This window comes from Oncorhynchus masou, chromosome 24, assembly GCF_036934945.1.
Source record: "Oncorhynchus masou masou isolate Uvic2021 chromosome 24, UVic_Omas_1.1, whole genome shotgun sequence".
In the NCBI taxonomy this organism is placed as follows: domain Eukaryota; kingdom Metazoa; phylum Chordata; class Actinopteri; order Salmoniformes; family Salmonidae; genus Oncorhynchus; species Oncorhynchus masou.
In genome coordinates, this window is record NC_088235.1 from 57,904,083 (window position 1) to 57,925,760 (window position 21,678).

General features: G+C 42.3%; 2 protein-coding genes across 3 annotated transcripts; both read right to left on the bottom strand.

Annotated features, from left to right (window-relative positions):
• Positions 1-2,666: 2,666 nt before the first annotated feature.
• On the bottom strand, positions 2,667-4,862 carry LOC135511649 (calcium homeostasis modulator protein 3-like). The gene is made up of 4 exons (XM_064933131.1): positions 4,307-4,862; positions 4,050-4,177; positions 3,764-3,891; positions 2,667-3,511 (listed from the first exon to the last, which is right to left on the bottom strand). Exons 1-4 carry the CDS (start codon positions 4,591-4,593, stop codon positions 3,059-3,061), a joined length of 996 nt encoding a protein of 331 aa, XP_064789203.1. The 5' UTR covers positions 4,594-4,862; the 3' UTR covers positions 2,667-3,058.
• Positions 4,863-5,237: 375 nt separating this feature from the next.
• Positions 5,238-21,464, bottom strand: LOC135512375 (lymphocyte-specific helicase-like). 2 transcript variants are annotated; one of them, XM_064934363.1, is made up of 23 exons: positions 21,334-21,464; positions 17,470-17,570; positions 17,224-17,342; positions 16,982-17,104; positions 16,620-16,661; positions 16,501-16,525; positions 16,322-16,383; positions 16,189-16,230; positions 15,830-16,054; positions 15,549-15,731; positions 15,266-15,409; positions 14,787-14,983; positions 14,582-14,678; positions 14,326-14,487; positions 14,066-14,208; positions 13,559-13,703; positions 13,292-13,375; positions 13,027-13,146; positions 8,773-8,889; positions 8,501-8,660; positions 6,814-6,910; positions 6,598-6,674; positions 5,238-6,372 (listed from the first exon to the last, which is right to left on the bottom strand). In XM_064934363.1, exons 1-23 carry the CDS (start codon positions 21,339-21,341, stop codon positions 6,287-6,289), a joined length of 2,559 nt encoding a protein of 852 aa, XP_064790435.1. In that variant the 5' UTR covers positions 21,342-21,464; the 3' UTR covers positions 5,238-6,286. The 2 variants fall into 2 exon arrangements, with proteins under 2 accessions (XP_064790435.1, XP_064790434.1); XM_064934362.1 differs by having other exon boundaries at positions 17,224-17,345.
• Positions 21,465-21,678: the final 214 nt, after the last annotated feature.

The window sequence follows — 21,678 nt, forward strand, 5'->3', positions numbered from 1 at the left end:
CGCAGCGATGCAATGAAGGAAATGGGGTTAATGGGTCGTTTCCATACGTTTACAGCTAGCAGTGTCGTTGACAACCTCACAGATAACTCGGGCATATTTCTCTCCACCCCCAGCATGTGGGCCCAAAACCTGCACACGCTGACTCAACAAAGAGCATATTTACCAGCCCAATGGCTGCTCCTTAGCGTGGGGTTTGCAGTCTAAAACTGGCAAGTCATCCTGGGGTTACAGTATTGTTTCACAGTTTCTTTGTTATCCTCGTCACACACTGGCATGACTCAGTCCTGTGAAATGAATATAGGCCAGGGTGTGATGTGGGGGATTGTGTATTTTCTGATATCTTACCAAAGGTCAATTTGTGGTTGAATGGGGCTCCCATTGCGTCGATAGACCATGAACCGCAGTAAATAATGCAGAGCCCATATAAAATGACTTTATTCCTTTATGTACTTTTCTTTCTGTTGGATAACAGATAATCTATGTTTAAAAAAAACTAACTTTTTCAAGCACCTCCTTGATTGAGCAACATCCGTGATTGTAAAAACATATGGGCACACAAAACGTTGCTCTTCAGGACATCTTTGCCACAGATTTCCACAACATGGTTAGCTAAGCCTGGGCAAAACAACCCAGGAATGCAAGAGGCACACAGCAGCAGATAGTTTACGCCCTCTACAAGTTTCCAAATACACACTGTCTCCCTGTCAAGAAGCCTATCACATGCAGTCTAAATGTCCATGTTTGAACAATCAATATGATTTGATTGGTGTAGTCTCTCAATCTTGTGTTATGGTAAAATAACCAAAAAGTAATTACCTAAGGCAAAAAGCAGGATCACAAAGAGAGGGCCACAGAAAAGGGCTCAGAAAAGGAGAGGGCGAACTTAGGATGGGGACAAGCTGAACTGAAATGTGACACAGATCACTCACTTGCCCTGGGAGAAGATAAGATGGTATAGGGGAGAGGGGGGCAAGAGCCTTGTCCCTGGACCAAAAGTTGTTTTGTAAAATGATCCACTGTTATCAAGCATGAAGAATTCTAGAAGCGCTTTGGACTCAGCCTTTTTGCTCGTGGCAGTGGTCTCTGGAGCCATGTCTGTACTGCATTAAAAATACAAAAAGAAAACCCCAAACTAGGAAGGCTTTGAGTCAAGCATTGCTACAGTACAACACCCTGAGACTTCAAAGCTTTGATTCCTATAGGAACAATTGAATATCATAAAGATAAAATCAGGGAAACCACGGCACAGGATCCAACTTCCATTAATAAGTACAGGGTTTCCAGCACACCATGTATACATGCAGTGTGAAGTCCCTGCATTCACAGTAGTCTATGTTGCATGAGACTTTGTCTCAGTTCATTATTTCTGAGTCAGCAGTATATGATCATGGCTTGAACCAAAGACAAAAACCCTATTGTCTAGTCTAGGCTAGATATACAGTGCCTTCAGAAAGTATTCACACCCATTGATTTTTTTCCCCCACATTTTGTTGTGTCACAGCCTGAATATAAATGGATTCAATTGAGGTTGTGTGCCACTGGCCTATACACAATACCTCATAATGTCAAAGATGAATTATGTTTTTTGAAACAAAAATGAAAATCTGAAATGTCTTGAGTCAAGTATTCAGCCCATTGTTATGACATGTCTAAATAAGTCTAGGAGTACAAATGTGCTTAACAAGTCACATAATATGCTGCATGGACTCACTTTGTGCAATAATAGTGTTTAACGTGATTTTTGAATGACTACCAAACAATAACAACCACAAAGACCAGAGTTTTTCCAATGCCTGGTGAAGAAGGGCACCTATTGGTAGATGGGGAAACAAATTACATAATCTGACACTGAATATCCCTTTGAGCGTGGTGAAGTTATTAATTCCACTTTGGAATGTGTATCAATACACCCTGCCACTACATTATACAGGTGTCCTTCCTAACTCAGTTGCCGGAGAGGAAGGGAACTGCTCAGGAATTTCACCATAAAGTTTTAAAACGTTAAAACAGTTAAAGAGTTTAATGACTGTGATAGAAAAGTGAGGATGGATCAACAACATTGTAGTTACCCCACAATACTAGCCTAGATGACAGAGTGAGAAGGAAGCCCGTACATAATAAAAAATATTCAAAAATATGCATTCTGTTTGCAATAAGGCACTAAAGTAAAACTGCAAAAAAATGTGTCAAAGAAATGAACATTATGTCCTGAATACAGTGTTATGTTTGGGGCAAACACAACACATCACTGAGCACCACTCTTCATATTTTCAAGCATGGTGGTGGCTGCATCATGTAATGAGTATGCTTGTCATTGGCAAGGACTAGGGAGATTGAAGACTCCAGGTGTGTAAAGCTCTTCAAGAATTATCCAGAAAAGCTCACAGTGTAATTGCTGCCAAAGGTGATTCTAACATGTATTGATTTAGGGGTGTGAATACTTATGTAAATGAGATATTTCTGTATTTCATTTTCAATACATAAAAAAAATCATCCTAAAACGTGTTTTCACTTTGTTATTATGGGGTATTGTGTGTAGATGGATGAGAAGAAAAACAACAATTGAATCCATTTTGAATTCAGGCTGTAACACAAAACGTGGAATACATCAAGGGCTATGAATCATTTCTGCAGGCACTGTAGCTGAAAGCGACTAAAACCGTGTGTCCTTTAGTACATATACAGTAAATTACAATATCTAATAATAATATTTATTGGCAATTTATGTTATGGTACAGAAATGACCAGGGATTCTCTAATATATATTGTAAAATTATAATTACATAGTAACCTCTGAATTACTTATTTGTTGGGATTAGATGAATCAGGCACCACTAGGGACTATTTGTCAGTCCATCTGTAATTTGCATGTCTTGTATTTATGGAGTATGTAAAATTAACTATGCAAAACTAGCTAGTCTAAATCCCAGCATATTCAAATATTCTGAGGAACAACATTTCTAAGGTCCGCTCTCTAAAAGTATTTGACATAATCATGTTGAATGTATTGTTTGTAGCTTATAGATTCTTATACTATTGTGCACACACACACACACATCTAAACATCTGAGTAGAGGGTTTGTCCATTGTGGTCCTCCCAGGTGACACACACCCTCGGTCTGTAGGCCATCCTAGTGACATCCAGCTCAGGCTTACACTGGAACCAGGTTTGAAGCAGTTGATCCATCTGTTCCTGCTTGGTGATCCCATGGAGTCTCTCCTCCTCTTCATCCACCATGTCTTCTTCCCCCCTGTACCTGACTTCGGGTGAGAGAGGCAGTCTGAGTACTGCGTCTTCCCGCATGCCCTCGAAGAACTGCACAACGCACTTGCGGGCAAAATCGCGGCAGTGAAGCACGCAGGTCTCATCGAAGAGCTTCTGCTCGATGTCCAGGTAGTTGCTCCAGTAGCGCGTCTGGAGGTTGGTGGCGTGGTCGTCGAAACAGGGCTTGATGAGACGGCCCAGCGCACCCAAGAGAATGAAGAAGAGGAGGATAGACCAGCCAATCGCCTGTCAGGAAATACAGTACAAAGCATTGGCATTCTCGAATGGAGAGTGGAGGACATCAGTCGTCAGGGTGATAGTTTCTGACACACCCCGGTTTAGGAATGGGATTTGACTGTACAAATAACGAACAAAAGCCAGCCTACCTAAGTAGGGCAACAACATTCTTTTATCCATTTGAATACTAAACCCATCAACTCAAATACGTAAAGTAAAGACATTAGTTTCAGAGGTATATAAAAACGGGAGTGCACTCACTTGGGAGTAGCAGCGCACGTAGCGTGAAACAGCTTTACGAAATGTGCTGTTCCTGAAGATCATATCCTCCTTGCAGGGCACCTTGGCCATGAGCTTGATCAGGTCCAGGCCAGTATTGTTGGGTATGCCTGTGAAAGTATAGAGTACAACTAAAGTTTGTGTTTGAGTCCAAGTTCAAATGTTATAGTAGACAAGACTACTCTATTTTGGGTTTGGGTGAAAGTCAGTTAAGTTACAGTGCTATGAGTTAAGGTTATGATTGACAGGTGTTTCAGGCTATAGCTACCTGAGAAAGGCCTGGGGTCTACACTCATGCTAAAAGCACAGATGAAGATCTTCCCATCCAGCAGAGTGACCAGAATCCACACCATGGGCGCCAGTAGAGCCCTCTGCATCATGGCAGAGAACATGTACCTGCAGAGGGTTAGGAATAACATCACAATTACAGGAAGTAGTAGTCGTTTTTTGGAAGAAAAGCTATGACGGTAGTGGTCGTAAACACAGGAGCATGAGGTGGTTTGACAGCAGCACTTGACAACTCACTTGACAATGGCAGGATTTTTGCTTCTCTTCCCAATGGGTCTCAACCATTCTTCCATCATGACCCCTGTGTGTCGATTGACCAAAATTCCCAGGAAGAAGAATATTAAAGGCGGGACAAACATCACCCCCAGTGCGTAGAGTTTGTTGTATTGTGGAATACAGGGGCAGTTGAAGTCAAAGCTGGTGTAGAGCTTCACACTGATCAGGGCCAGTACAATACAGATTCCATTTGATATGGACTCGGAATTGGACTGAAAATACTGCAGAACTAACTTCAGACGGTCCATGGTTTAGTGAGACCGAAAACTTACGACACACACGTGATAATGATCCGGTAAAGTGGTCAGACTAGGTTAACACACTGTACCAAAGTAACCGCAAACACCTTAGTTTTAAGAACAAGATTTTCCCTACCACAAAATAGTCCTCACGGAAGAATCAACTTCATTCCATTGTTGAATAAAAAAGGTCAATACCGTACTAGTATTTTTGTTAGGTTGAGTCAAGTCAGAGCAGAGGTTGAAAACACACCAGCCAGGTTAGTGTCATCTGACCACACCCCAGTAGTACGTGTGCAGGTCGGAGCACACTGACAGTCTTTAGGAGAGAACGGAGGGTGTGTTCACTACCTCCTACTGTGCAGGTGCAACAGAGTTCAACACTGTATAACAATTACTGATCTTTGAATGACAGGTGTTCAATGACTTTGCTGTACTCTTATAAGAGCCAGAGCCTTTTCTACCTATTATTTTTTACTCTGAATAACCAATGTGAACTGTTCACATCAACTTTGTGTCTCACATTGCTTCCCAACCACAACACATTGTTTAATTAATACATGTGAAAACATGGATACTCCTTTCAAAGACAAAAGGTGCATTCACCAGTGCTGCTTACAGACTATGTACCTCTAAGAAATAGAACTCACATGATCAGAACTACACATTCAAGTGTTGGTTTATTTTTAGAAAATGAGTTGCAAACAAAACAATTAAAAGGACATGGTCTCAGCATGCATAAAGTGCTTGGAGTTTTGCTCCAACAGTGTCAACGAACCCGTTGCGTGAACAAGATATAGGAGTTCAGCATTTACTGTAGCATGCATTGTGAAAAGTAATTGATTCCAATTCAAGTGGGGCTTATGAATGATTACTTTAAGTGATTTAATCGTCACACCTAAAATTGGTAAAGGTCCTACCAGCATCCAAATCTATAGCAAAAACAGCATAATGGCAGTTATGAGATTTGTCTAAGATTTCAAAATACTTCATTATACAGTGTACAAAACATGCTCTTTCCATGAGACTGACCAGGTGAACACAATGATCACTTATTGATGTAACTTGTTAAATCCACTCCAATCAATTTAGATGAAGGCAGTATTTTTAAACATTGAGACATGGATTGTATGTGTGTGCCATTCAGAGGGTGAATGGGAAAAACAAGAACAGGGTATGGTAGGTGCCAGGTGCACTGGTTTGAGGGTCAAGAATTTCAACCCTGTTGGGTTTCACACAACACAAATGTGTAAGTAAAATGGTCCACCAACCAAATCGACAACTGTGGGAAGCATTGGCGTCAACATGGGCCAGCATCCGTGTGGAATGCTTGACACCTTGTAGAGTCCATGCCCTGACGAATTGAAGCTGTTCTGAGCACAACTCAATATTAGGAAGGTGTTCCTAAAGTTTTGTACATTCCGTGTATATGAACACTAGCTTCTGGAAGAAACGATTTGGTCTCCACTATAACCAACAGCATTTGACAAACTCCACAACAAAAAGTAACATTTACCATAGGCAGTAAAGACATCAAAACTTTAGTATAAACAGTAGTTTCAGGAGAATGGGTTGAGTAATTCCTCTAGTTTCTGTCTCAGTTGGTACAGTACTACAACGAACATCAGAGCAGTGGACCCTTAGGATCCAGCTCTAGCTTAAGGTTACGCCATTATGATTATCACATCTGTGCCTTTCAAATTTAGGTCAAGCTGATCTCCGATGATTCTTTGGCGTCGATCACCTTGAAAACTCCAACCTTCTGTTTGGAGCTCCTCTTGGCCTTGTCTGGAAAGAGACAAACTGGTTACATTACACACAATACAACAGAGGCCAAACAAAAGCAAGGTTTCATCAGGTGACCATGTTACGGGGAGAGGCACTGGTGCTCTGCAGTGGTAAAGCATCCTGACTAAGGCCGAGGACTTTAGTATATATTGTGACGCAGGTATGATCAACACCATTCATGATAACAGAAGTTGTGAATTGAATAGAACCCACAGCTTAACTCACCCAGAAGGTCACTGCGGTCCAGCAGAGCCTCCAGGTCCTTGTCACTAATGACCTTCCCCTTGGTGCTTTTCACTTCCCTGAAAAAGACAAGACACAATCATTAGATAACCATAGACTTCTGACCAACCTAATATAAAATATTTCTGAGTTTCATAATGAAAACACAATATGAAAATTGATCAAGGGGGTTGGGAAATAACACAAAACACCAAGTACTTCTCGTAATCTCTGGTGTTGAGAAGATCCATCAACTCAGACACGTCGACGCAGCTCTTGGTCTGTTTGAGCTCAGCTTTTCCTCCTTTGAATTTTTCTAATAAAAAATAAATAAACGGTACAGTCAGTCTGAATTCAGAGAATTCTATTAAATATTATCCCCAACAATTCCCTCAAGCTGATCATGTCACTGTTCAGACAGCCTAGCTATACAGGAAATCTAGTTTTGATAGTGCATTCGTAACATTGTCTCAATGTCTAAACCGTTGGGGGGGGGGTTAGGGTTTCTACTAGGCTAATATATTGAATGGATAATATAGTCATTTAAATTGAGTTTTAGGTACTTTATTTGATAAAATATTGAATATGGCCTTTACTACTATAGCCCATAGAAGCACACTGCACACTCATAAATGTATCATAAGGAATATGGTTTTAAAGTGTCTGTCCTATATCTAGGAGATAAGGAAGCTCAGGATTTTTTTTTTTTTTTTTTTACAGATTTACACATTTTATCAAATTTAAAACCTAATTTTTGTTGGCAAAAAAACAACCTACATATACTTCCATTAATTTGTATGGATTACCTTCAAACAAGTCCTGTGACACTTGTGGGGGAATTGTACAGCAAAACAGAACACCATCGTGTTTGTGAGAGTCATCTTACCAGAGTGGACAGTTTGTAGGGCAAACCATTCAGACGTTTGAAAAAAAAAAAAAAACTGATTTTCAGGATGTCTCATGGTCTGGCAACCGCAGGCCGACATAGGCGGAATTAAATGCAGGCCAATCATTAAAACTGTTCTCTATCTAAAACGTACGGATTTTGATGGGGATGTTTTGTATTATGTCACTTAAATAGACACGGGTGAATTCAAGAATTGAATTGGAATTTCAAATGAACACACCAGACAGGAGTTCAAATACCACTTCAAATATCTCAATTACTTTCAAAGTAAGTATTCAGATATATTTTATTTGAGAAGACAAGTAGTTGAATATGTAAATACACTTGGAAAGGCTGTTTTTTGTCCTGGATCAAAAAGGGGCTTAGGTGGTTGGCGTGGCAGGGAGCATGGTCGGCCATCTTGGCGGTATAGAGACATGTTAGCATGTAAGTACATTCCCTGTAATTCTATACATTTCTCCATGGAGCCAAGATACAATTTATGACCCCACCCCCAGAGAGTGGGGCCACAGCCAGGAAACAGCCATTATTGACGCGACCGTGGAGCAATTACAGATAAGTGCCTTGCTTTCACCTTGTCGGCTGGGGATTTGAACTAGTGACTCAATGCTCTAACCGATAAGCTACCTGCCACCCCATGTTTCAAATTATTTTCAAATGCATAGGAATGCATTTAAAATATACAAAAAAAAAAAAAGAAGATTTGAAACGCAAAACACAACAACTTCATTGATTTTACATAAGAGGAAATAAGTTTAAAATAAATAAGGCCCTAATCTATGGACTTCAAATGACTGGGAATACAGATCTGCATCTGTTGGTCAGATAAATTAGAAAATCCTCACAATGGGCCTCAGGATCTCGTCACAGTATTTTTGTACGTTCAAATTGCCATCGATAAAATGCAAATTGGGTTTGTTGTCCGTAGCTTATGCCTGCCCATACCCCCACCATGGGACCATGGGAACCTGGATGTGAGAGGAGTGGTACTCTACTCACTCTTGTGAATGACCATCTTCTCCAGCTTCCTCTTGGCTGACGCTCTCTCCAGGATCTTCTGGTCAATGGTATTGGCAGTGACCAGTCGGTACACCACCACAGGTTTTGTCTGTCCGATACGGTGGCATCTGTCCTGGGCCTGCAGGTCAGCCTGAGGGTTCTGACAGAAGAAGAGTCCATTAATAATAGTGTGGCTCTAGAAAAATGAGTACCAAACATGTAGCAGTAAGCAACAGTTAAGCTCAACCTGAGGGCATGAGTTCTACACCTACCCAGTCACTGTCAAAGATGATGACCGTGTCAGCAGCAGTCAGGTTGATGCCCAGGCCACCTGCTCTGGTGCTCAGTAGGAAGAGAAACACCTCTGGGTCAGAAGAGAACTTTGTCATCTGCAACAACAAAAAATATGAAGGAAGGATAAGCTCACAGCACAAAAAATAGTGAGGGAGAAAGACTGCTACATGATTATAAGTAGAGCTGCATGATATGGGCAAATGCAAATTGAGCAAACACTGCGATTTATTTGCAATATTATTCTAACTCGATGGTTAGAATATAGTGGGCAACTCGAATAGTGTTGTTTCACATGAAAAAGCCACGTAGGAGCGTGGATCAGAAAACCAGTCATCTAGCGTGACCATTTTTGCCTCATGCAGTGCAACGTCTCCTTAGCAAAGAGTTGATTGGGTTTTGATTGTGGCCTGTGGAATGTTATCCCTCTCGTCTTCAATGGATGTGCGAAGTTGCTGGATATTGGCGGGAACTTGAACACACTGTCGTACACGTCGATCCAGAGCATCCCAAATAGGCTGAATGGGTGACATGTCTGGTGAGTATGCAGGCAATGGAAGAACTGGGACATTTACAGCTTCCAGGAATTGTATACAGATCCTGCCGACATGGGGCCTTGCATTATCATGCTGAAAAAGGAGGTGATGGCGGCAGATGAATGGCACGACAATGGGCCTCAGGATCTCATCACATTCAAATTGCCATCGATAAAATGCAATTGTGTTCGTAGCCTACAGTGGGGCAAAAAAGTATTTAGTCAGCCACCAATTGCGCATGTTCTCCCACTTAAAAAGATGAGGCCTGTAATTTTCATCATAGGTACACTTCAACTATGACAGACATAAGCAAAAAAAAAAAATCCAGAAAATCACATTGTAGGATTTTTAATGAATTTATTTGCAAATTATGGTGGAAAATAAGTATTTGGTCACCTACAAACAAGCAAGATTTCGCTCACAGACCTGTAACTTCTTTAAGAGGCTCCTCTGTCCTCCACTTGTTACCTGTATTAATGGCACCCGTTTGAACTTATCAGTATAAATACACCTGTCCACAACCTCAAACAGTCACACTCCAAATTCCACTATGGCCAAGACCAAAGAGCTGTCAAAGGACACCAGAAACAAAATTGTAGACCTGCACCAGGCTGGGAAGACTGAATCTGCAATAGGTAAGCAGCTTGGTTAGAAGAAATCAACTGTGGGAGCAATTATTATGAAATGGAAGACATACAAGACCACTGATAATCTCCCTTGATCTGGGGCTCCACGCAAGATCTCTACCCGTGGGGTCAAAATGATCACAACGGTGAGCAAAAATCCCAGAACCACACGGGGCGACCTAGTGAATGACCTGCAGAGAGCTGGGACCAAAGTAACAAAGCCTACCATCAGTAACATACTACACCGCCAGGGACTCAAATCCTGCGGTGGCAGACGTGTCCCCCTGCTTAAGCCAGTACATGTCCAGGCCCGTCTGAAGTTTGCTAGAGAGCATTTGGATGATCGGGTTAATGTCATATGGTCAGATGAAACCAAAATATAACTTTTTGGTAAAACCTCAACTCGTCATGTTTGGAGGACAAAGAATGCTGAGTTGCATCCAAAGAACACCATACCTACAGTGAAGCATGGGGGGTGGAAACATCATGCTTTGGGGCTGTTTTTCTGCAAAGGGACCAGGACGACTGAGCCGTGTAAAGGAAAGAATGAATGGGGCCATGTATTGTGAGATTGAGTGAAAACCACCTTCCGTCAGCAAGGGCATTGAAGATGACACGTGGCTGGGTCTTTCAGCATGACAATGATCCCAAACACACCGCCGGGCAACGAAGGAGTGGCTTCGTAAGAAGCATTTCAAGGTCCTGGAGTGGCCTAGCCAGTCTCCAGACCTCAACCCCATAGAAAATCTTTGCAGGGAGTTCAAAGTGTGTTGCCCAGCAACATCTGCAAAACATCACTGCTCTAGAGGAGATCTGCATGGAGGAATGGGCCAAAATACCAGCAAGTGCGTGAAAACCTTGTGAAGACTTACAGAAAACGTTTGACCTCGTCATTGCCAACAAAGGGTATATAACAAAGTATTGAGATAAATAAGTATTTGGTCAATAACAAAAGTTTCCACCATAATTTGCAAATAAATTCATTAAAAATCCTACAATGTGATTTTCTGGATTTTTTTCTTTTCATTTTGTCTGTCATAGTTTAAGTACCTATGATGAAATGTACAGGCCTCTCATATTTTTAAGTGGGAGCACTTGCACAATTGGTGGCTGACTAAATACTTTTTTGCCCCACTGTATGTCTGCCCATACCATAACCCCACCACTACCATTGGGCACTCTTCACAACATTGACATCAGCAAATCGCTCACCCACACAACATACAGTTGAAACCGGTATTCATCCGTGAAAAGCACACGTCAGCATGCCAGTGGCCATCGAAGGTGAGCATTGTCTACTGAAGATGTTACAACGCCGAACTGCACTTAGGTCAAAACCCTGGTGAGGCCGGCGAGCATGCAGATGAGCTTCCCCGAGATGGTTTCTGACATTTTGTGAATATATGATTTGGTTGTGCAAGGCCACAGTTTCATCAGTTGTCCGGGTGGCTGGTCTCAGACCATCGAGCAGGTGAAAATGCCGGATGAGGTGGTCCTGGGCTGTCGAGGTTACACATGGTCTGTGGTTGTGAGGCCGGATGGGCCTACTGCGAAATTCTTTAAAACGACGTTTGAAGGGGCTTATGGTAGAGAACTGAACAGTATATTCTCTGGCAACAACTCTGGTGGACATTTCTGCAGTCAGCATGCCAATTGCACACTCCCACAAAACTTCAGACATCTGTGGCATTGTTGTGTGACAGCTGCATATTTTAGAGGGGCCTTTTATAGTCCGCAGCACAAGGTGCACCTGTGTAATGATCATACTGTTAAATTGGCTTCTTGACATGCCACACCTGTCAGGTGGACGGATTATCTTGGCAAAGGTGAAATGCTCACTAACAGGGTCGTAAAGAACTTTGAACACAATTTGAGAGAAATAATTTGGACAATTTCTGGGATCTTTTATTTCAGCTCATGAATGCAACAATTCACATGTTGCGTTTATATTTTTTGTTCAGTCTAGATATGACATCAATCATAAGAAAAATATAACATTCATGCTTTGCCTATTCCTCTCCGACATACCGTTGCACAAACAATATGCTGATCTAGTCCTACAGCACCATAAGCCTGACGACTCATTACATTCTCCCACTGCTCAGTCTTTCGCTACATACTTCAGCCATCATTGAAGTCGTTTGTGGTGACGAGGGGAATTGTACAAAAAATGAAGACACCAGCGATTGGGTCGCCTCTAACCAAATTGAGTATCAAAGCTAATAACGAATTTTCAACCGCGCTTTACCTACGTGTGTTCAGGCTCAACCCATCGGTTTCTGGACCTGAGTCTGGGTTAGAAAATCTGTCGTTCTGCCCATGAACGAGGCAGTTAACCCACTGTTCCTAGGCCTTCATTAAAAATAATAATGTGTTCTTAACTGACTTGCCTAGGTAAAGATGAAATAAAGGTGTTAAATAAAAAATAAAATAAGCAAATCTGCGACCAAAAATACAGATTTCCGATTGTTATGAAAACTTTAAATCGGCCCTTCCGATTAAATCGGTTGACCCCTAGTCTGGGTAGCCAGGTAAACCACACCAGGTGTATCAGACTGTACTAGCTAGCTACGTTTGCGCTGGCTCAATGCCTTTAGTTAACTAGCGATTAACTGCTAACACAGATTATTTTGGCCCCAACTTGCTTAGACTAACTAGCTGTTTGCAGAGAGTTCTATAAACAAAGTAATAGCAGAATTATTAAAAGAATGTGGATTTATATTAAGATGCAAAGTGGAACGCAGCATCTTCGTCATTAAGATTTTTTTTCGTTGACCATGAGCGAACTTGGAAGGAACATAAAGTGGGTAAGGCGAGCAACTGCGCTCCTTGAGCGACGGGTCGGGGCTTGGTGTGCGCGTGCAGCGGTAGAGACTGCTCAAGTAGCAAACTATAAAATCGGACGTTAAACACCATGGAGAGGAGCTTCAAAATATTGCAGACATTTACAATTTAAACATTGCACATGTCAATATCAAAATTATATTAATCGTGCAGTCCTAATTATAAGTGCTTTATGACTGCTTTAAGGAGGATAATTCCATTGTGGGTAGTAGACCATGCCACTACTCACGTTCTCTTCTCTGTCGGGATAGGCCATGCTCCCATCCAGTCGGCTGTATTGGTAACCCCGCAGGTAGCAGTAGTCCATTAGGATATCCAAGATGGACGTCATCTGGCTGAAAATCAGCACCTGTCAACAAGGTACACAACAGGTCAGAAGTGGTCAAACATCTTACAATAAATACATATTCATGGTCAAGTATAATTTTGGGGGGATTAAAAATCAATCACTTGACTGAGGACATTAAGTATAACGACTGAATTTGGACAATTACCTTGTGTCCCCTCTTCTTCAGCTCTGGCAGCATTCTGTCTAGAATTAGGAATTTCCCTGAGGTCTGGACCAGTTGCTCATCAATCTGCAATGGAAAGCGATTCAAAGGGTGAAACAAGATCATGCATTTACACGAGCTACACCAACTGGCAGTCTAGCCTCTACTTATCAGTGCTGAGAGAAGTCATGAATGCACCCACAACATTCAATGGCCATGTCATTTCTACATAATTTGGTCACAGCCATTTCAATCGGGCAGGGCCTTTACCTTGAACTCCTGAGTGGCCGGGTCCAGTGGGTACTCTATGAGATAGGGGTGGTTACAGCACCTCTTCAGCAGCATGAGGATGTTCTGCAGTTTCAGGTTGATTTGGGAGTCCAGGGGCATCTGCACGTCCACAACCGGGGCGGGGCTGAAGAGGACCGGGACAGGCAACGAGTTAGTGAGTTGCCCCAGCAGAGGTCTCACGTGCAACTATCAACTGCAAGTCTTTAGTTAATTTTTTTTTTTAAAAGGGAGCACACATTAAAATGTTTAACATTCACAGAAAAAAATTAATTGGTACAATCATGTAGTTTGTCTTCATGGACATGTGTGTATCCAATGTATCAAGTTGTATAACAGAAAAGATAGTTTATCAAGTCTATCATTGGTATGACCAGTGCACCCCCTAGTGAGTAAAGGCACAAGCATAACAATAGAATCATCCTATTTCTATGGGCACCGCAGTGTTTGAGTCACACAGAACACTACCATAGTAGAAGATATTCTGACCTCTGCTCAGCCTCCTTCTGAACCCTCTCCAGGTATTTCTCCAGGTCATAGGGCGTGTCACCATCAGTCTCTTTGTAGTCCACAGGCCTCCTGGTCCTGCGCTTAGGCCTGCCGTCGGTCGTCAGCACCACTGGAGCCTCCACCTGACACGTCAAAGTCTATTAGAAAGCTCCTTCAAACAAAGTCCGGCCTCTGAAAAGTTGGCAATACATACATTTGCCATTCTATATAACAGCGTAGCAGTTAATTGAGGGCCTTACCTTCACCTGGCCCAGCACTTTGGCGATGGTCTTGTTGACCACAGCAGTGTAAAAAGACTCCTGTTTGACAGTGAGTGGGGCGTACACAACAATCTCCTTTTTGGGCGGCACCTCCAACGTCACATCAGACTTCAGTCTTCTCAGCAGGAATGGCGTCAGAATCTGGAGGTGAAAGAGAAGGTTTATAGACTACCTACAGGTTTAACCATTTTATCTTCCCCAGTGTATTGCAGAGCTAGTCAGTCAGAGGGCTTACCTGGTGGAGCATGTGCAGGATGTTCTGCTCTCGTTCGTTAGCCACAACATTTTTTGCATCCAAACCAATGGTGTCGATGTCAAACCACGACTCAAAGCTGTAGAGATATTAGGTGAAGCGCAATTACACTTTTTTTTTTAACAAGACAAAATAAAAACATTCCATATAGTCCCATTCCAACAGTAGAAACAGACATGTCCCCTACCTCTTGAGGTCATCAAACACCTCAGGCAGAAGGAAGTTGAGCAGTGACCACAGCTCAGCTAGATTGTTCTGCAGTGGTGTGCCCGTCAGGAGCAGCTTATTGTCCGTGGGCAGCAGCTTCAATTCCCTCACCAGTCGGCAGTTCAGGTTCTTGATCCTGTGGCCCTCATCCACAATGAGGTACTTCCAGTGGAAGCGCTGGGGAGGAAAAGCAAGGGGGTTATCAGTGAGAGGTTGAATGGGTTAAATAGGTGGCACAACTTGTAGTACACATGCATAACTCAACTTTTACGCAAATTTACCTTTGATATCAATGCATTATTTGCACGAAAAGGAAAGTTATGCTCATGCCTTTCAAAAGATAAGAGCTCAGTATCGTAAGTTCCAACCAACATCTACATCAGAATACCAAGTATAGAAAAATAACATGTAACTTCTACAGCCTACATAGAATGATAGGAGTAGGCGAGTTGGGCCTACCTGCAGAAACTTCCTGTCTATCATGGCAATCTCAAAGGAGGTGACCACCACAGGTAACATGTTGTGAGGTCCCTGGGGCTTACGAATCTGCTTTAACAACGCCATCCTATCCTTAGCAGGTCCATGGTACAGCTGCACTGACACCTTACAACACAAGATGAACAAAGACAATTTAACAGTGAAGTCAGTAACTGGCAATACAATGTTCATGTCATGTGTATCAATAGCACAACTTCTGTAATACCTGGAATGCTTATTTTTAGCAAGGAGTGTTTTTTTGTACCTCTGGAGTGAAGCGCTTGAACTCATTGATCCAGTTGGGCAGAGTGGACAGGGGGGCCACTACCAGGAAGGGACCCATCACCTTTCTCTCCAACATCATGGCCACGTGGGCGATGCACTGGATTGTCTTCCCCAGACCCATCTCATCTGCCAGGATCCCATTGATACCATTCTCCCACAACATCTGGAGAAAACAAAATACAAAACACACCAAGGATCATATGAAATACTGCATCGGTGCTCAAACAAAGAAGATGTGCATAACCAACAGTCCACACTCACCCTGAGCCACTCCACACCCTCTATTTGGTAAGACCTCATGACTCCCCCAGTGAAGAGCAAGGGCTGCTGGGCAGGCACAGCCTGCCCGTTCACCTTCCTGTCTGGGTCCAGTAGATGCTTGGCATTGTCTCTCACAGTCTCCGACAGACGGCACTTGATGTCAGCATTGGAGTCACTCATCTTTTCGATGTCCTCTGCTTCTAGCTTCTTCATCCCAGGGACCTCCTGTTATTCATGTACAGACGTATATTATTGACATTTGGAGGTACGGTACATTAAAACACCCTCCACGTTCTTGACTCTTAAGAGTAAATCAGTCCAAAAATGTCCCTTGCAGTGAATAAACAAAAGTCCTTTACCTCTTCCCCAACTTTACATTTCTTGGCCTTGGACATAATTTCCTGAAACAAAAACATGGTCAAAAAAATAACATGTTAATTTAAAAAATGTCAAATAGAGTGAAATAGGCCTTGATTTATATGTTGAGTTTACCTCTTTAGACATGACATCAGCAATTTTATAGTCTTCCTCCCTCTTCCTTTTATTTTTTTCAACTGAAAAAAACAAAAGAAACTTAAGTTGGAAATTGACATTATAGACTGTTTACACATCAACTAGAGGGGAACTCAATTGTCATGGATGCAAAGTAACGGAACACAAGGGCTACATACCTCTCCCAGCCTTTCTGCCAATGCTCTGTGACAGAAAAGTTAAGGTTAGTGATTAAGGACCTGCAGGCAGTAATTGTAACTGAAACGAACAAAAAAATGACAAAGTAAAACTCACTCACCTTCTCTGCCTTCTTTTCCAGTTTTTCTTTCTTCAGCATTTCCTGAGTTTACAGGGAAAACACAGTTAGACATGGCTTTTCAAAGACTCCTCATATGGTAGATTTGACCATTGCCTTTTTGCGTTTCCATGCATTTTCTGACCATCAAACATGAGTGAGAAAGCAATTAGGGATAGCTAGAGCAGAGTTCTACATGACCGCAGAGGGGGACTGGGAAGATCAGGGCTAAGGAGCCAAGGTACATTACTGTGGTCATTTGCTCACCCATCACACATGAGCTGTCACAGGATACGTAGTTGTACAATATGCTGTGCAAGGGCTACTTCTAATGTTCATATCCTTTGCACTGGTATTCGACTTACCTCCTGCTGCTGCTGTTCCATCTTCGTAAGAAGGAATTTGGAATATATGTTACTTTTCTCCAGCAAGTGTTGCAGTCTCTTGAAGCGAATGTCATGAGTTTCCTTCCTCTGAGCTTCTCGAGCCTAGTAAAAGATAAAAAAATAAAAAAGCACATGCCAATGTTGGGCATTAACATCCACACTTGCCAAACAAGATCAGTACAGTTTTCAAATTGTTCAAACATTTTTTTGAGCAAAGAAACCTTTTTCATAATCTCCTCTTCTTTTTTCTCTCCTTTCTCCACCAACTGCATCTCCTCTTCCTCCATCTCTTTTGTGATGACAACTTCAGACACCACATTTTCAGCTGTCACACTTGCAGCTGCTGAGAACAAGTGGTGATATGGTTCATTTACATGAAAAGGGAGAATTCTCAATTAGCTAGCAACTTCTAATTATAGATAGTTAGTACATGCCATTTAGCCACCGCTGGCCAATTATTTACTTACAATTTCCAGGCAAAGTCTCCTCCATAGCCGTACCCAGCGGTTCTTCAGATTCGTTAGGCTTCGGACAATGAGGAGACACGCTTCGGGTTTCTTCCTTTACACTGTGTTGTGAGTGAATATTCAATGAATAAGAGTGTGATAAATAACTTGCCATACAGTTAACACAGGCAAGGCCAACAGTTCAGCTAGCTAGCCTTGAAGTTATGAAACACCACACTAATGTTATTAACATTACGCTCGGGCAATTGCTTAGTCCCGCGACTAACCATTGCAGGCGGCTCATTTTGGAAGCCAAGCATCCTTGATCAACCAACCTATTCAGTTTCACCAAGATAATGTTTCCAGAGGCATATCCAATAGCTCTAGGAACAATACTTAACTTCTTTGGGGTAGGGGGCATTATTGGGAATTTTGGATGAAAAGCAAGCCCAAATTAAGCTGTCTGCTACTCAGCCATAAAAGCTAGAATATGCATATAATTGGTACATTTGGATAGAAAGCACTGAAGTTTAAAACTGTTTGAATGATGTCTGAGTATAACAGAACTCCTGGCAGACAGAAACCTGAGAAGAAATCCAACCAGGAAGTGGGAAATCTGAGGTCTGTAGTTTTTGAACTCAGCCCCTATCGAATACACAGTGGGATATTGGTCATTATGCACTTCCTACGGCTTCCACTAGATGTCAGTCTTTATAAACTTGTTTGATGCCTCTACTCTAAAGGAGGGGCTCATAAAAGCTCTTTCAGCGAGTGGTCTGGCAGAGTGCCACAAGCTCAGTCTCGCACGCTCACCTAAAAAGGTAGCTACGTTCCACTTCATTTCTGAAGACAAATGAATTGTCCAGTTTGAACATTGATTCTATACATCATTTGACGTGTTTCTACTAACTGCAACAGAGCTTTTTTGACTTTGAAAATAGTGAATGCGCTTTAAGAATGTGGATTACTGGACTGAACGCGCTAACAAAAGGAGCTATTTTGACATAAATGGACATCAAACAAAAAACATGTGGAACTGGGATTCCTGGGAGTGCATTCTGATGAAGATCAAAGTTAAGTGACTATTTATAATGCTATTCTGACAAATGTTGACTCCACAACATGGAGGATATATGTATTGGCTCTGAGAGCTCTACTCAGATTATAGCATGGTGTGCTTTTTCGGTAAAGATTATTTTAAAATCTGACACAGCGGTTGCATTAAGGAGAAGTGGATCTAAAATTCCATGCATAACACTTGTATCTTTTATCAATGTTTATTATGAGTATTTCTGTAAAATTGATGTGGCTCTCTGCAAAATTACCAGATGTATTGGAACTACTGAACGTAACGCGCCAATGTAAAGTCAGATTTTTGGATATAAATATGAACTTTACAGAACAAAACACACATGTATTGTGTAACATGAAGTCCTATGAGTGTCATCCAATGCAGATCAAAGGTTAGTGATAAAAGAAAAATCTATATTTCTGCTTTTTGTGACTCCTCTCTTTGGTTGGAAAATGGCTGAATGCTTTGTGACTAGTCGCTGACCTAACGTAATGATATGTTCTTTCACCAAAAAGCGTTTTTGAAATCGGACACTGGTTGGATTAACGAGAAGTTTATCTATAAAATGGTGTAAAATACTTCTGTCTGAGGAATTTTAATTAGGCATCTTGCAGTTTCTCTGGCCGTGCGTGAAAAACAGGCTGTTGCTTCACCTCACACTGTGCCCCTCTCTGCCGTCGTCCCTTAGCACAAGGCGATGGGGCAGAAGAGGAACCCCACCGTTGTTCGGGTGCAAGTATGTGGCGACAGTCCGTCTGCCTTGGACCCAGGGCCTAAAGAGGTAGCATGAACTGTCTCAGGGCCTCCAGGTCCCCACAAACCTTATCGGTCTGCTCTATAATGTCATCAACCCGTGGGCCAAAATTAGCCCTGGGGTGATGGGCAAATGTGCTCTGGAGAGCAGCTGGCAGACATGATTGGGCCAGCCAGACACGGCGCCAGGAGGTAACCATCTGCACCATGGCTCGTCCGTTGGCGCAGGCCACATCCTTCTGGAGCAGAGAAAGCAGACGAGACACCTCCATCACTTCCCAGAGGAGTAACTAAGTACCCTCCTGCAGCCAGGAAAACAGAGTCTGCAGGTAGGCCTGCAACAGCATGGTCGTGTTGGTAAGGCGGCCAAGAGAGCAGAGGGACCCATATGTGGCTCTCAAGTCCATCTCAAAGACTCTTTGGGGGAGGGGGCTCTAAAGTTAATGTCTCAGTGGCAGCCCACCATTCTGCAGGAGAAAGAACAAGAAATCCCTGTAGAGGAATTAGCTGAGAACCCGTGTAAGGTGATTAGCAGATAACTAAAGCAATTCACAACACATACAAAACAAGCCATTCGGCAGTTGTGTAAGGTAAATACAGTTTGCGGCATCGAGAGCCACCAATATATTAATGGATGCACACAGAGTTGTAATGAACGCTAACGAAACACAAGCACGACAAACCACGGATGGAAGATCGAGATCAACCCCACGCAAACAGCCAGTGAGTAACTTCCACGCAAGTTATTACAATTATCAGTGACTTACCAAGCATGCTTCAGAAAGTTTGTACCTCAAACCATAGGAAAAATTCAAGGGAACATGTGTCGCTCAGTAGACAATGGACCTTTTTTTATTTTTTTATTTATCCGTTATTTTACCAGGTAAGTTGACTGAGAACACATTCTCATTTGCAGCGACGACCTGGGGAAGAGTTATAGGGGAGAGGGGGATGAATAAGCCAATTGTAAACTGGGGATTATTAGGTGACCGTGATGACCTGATGGGAGTGCTCAGAGCTTCTGCTCTTTTCTGTCCATAAGAAACAATTGGATTGGTGGAAGAGGCAGGGCAGGGGCAAGGAAGGAGGGTGTGGTCAAGCAAGGCATCCCGAGGCTAGATGCCCTAGCTAGATGCCCTAAGGTCTTTATCAGAACAGGCGTAGATTAGTTTCGCCCTTTTCCAAACATGAAAAAATTTGAAAAAATAAGAGATAAAAAACTGAATTGAAATTATAGCACAACTGTGTCGGGGGAGAGGGGTGGGGGCACTAAGGAGTGCATTCACATATATCTACACATTTTCATACACACAATTGATTGTATTGTTTCCTTCTTTCCTCTCTTCTAGGTCAGTTTCAGCATTATGGACATGGGTGTATCTGTGGTCCATTTGGCCTGTCCCACCGTTTCCTTCAGTGATGGGTTGTGAGTGGCTCTGTTGATGAACTTCTGGCCAATGATTGACTGTCTATTGATGTCAGTCCAGATATGCTGTTAACGTATCTTGGTAGTCTGTAAGCCATTTATTGCTATGTTTTGGACTAGCTGTAGTCGATTAATCTGCTGCGGTGAAGCTGTTATCCAGGATGCGTGTGTCACGGCCATGGGGTCTATATTTTTATAAGGGCGGACCCCAGCCGTATACAGTATATCGAAATCCTCACCTCCGACCCCCGAAAGTCTTTCCCTCCACCGCGGAGTGATCCAATACAGTGAAACAATCGCTTTTACCCTTACACTACTATGTGGTAGAATGGACTACAATTGCAGCCCACAAGCGGAAAATAGGAGGAATTGCTGTATACAAACGTGTTTTAAAACACTTGATATTGAAGGACACATTCAAAAGTATTCACATAGAAGTATTCTTCTAGAGAAACTAAAATACATCTTGGCTGCAAACGTTATTTTGGTGAAGCCGAATAGTTTAGATTTGGTTGATCAAAGGACGCCAGCCTAGAGAAGCTTTTGCAACGAGCCATCGACCTGGGTTACTACTTAACCTTATCTAGCTGCTTGGAACAACAATTAAAGTCTTGAAACAAACAGAAGGACTTACCAACTCATATTGAAAAACTGCCAAACTAGATATGTAGTCAAATGTTTACTACTATTTTCCTGGGATATTTGTTTGAAGAATCCGTTAAAGCAAGTTACACAACATAAAGCATGCAGTAGTCTGTGTGTGATTGTATAATGAAGAAGGCGGAGCTTCAACATTTCGCGCCAAAGTGGATGCAACCAATGTAAAAGACAGGGGTGTCTGATATTTTGCTAAACCAAGTCTCTATATTTTTCTTTTGCAGAGCATCGAAAGAGAGAAGACTTGCTAGTATGATCATTACCAAAATCATATACACATTTTACTCACTACTTAACGCTTTAGAATTGTGATATGAAATCG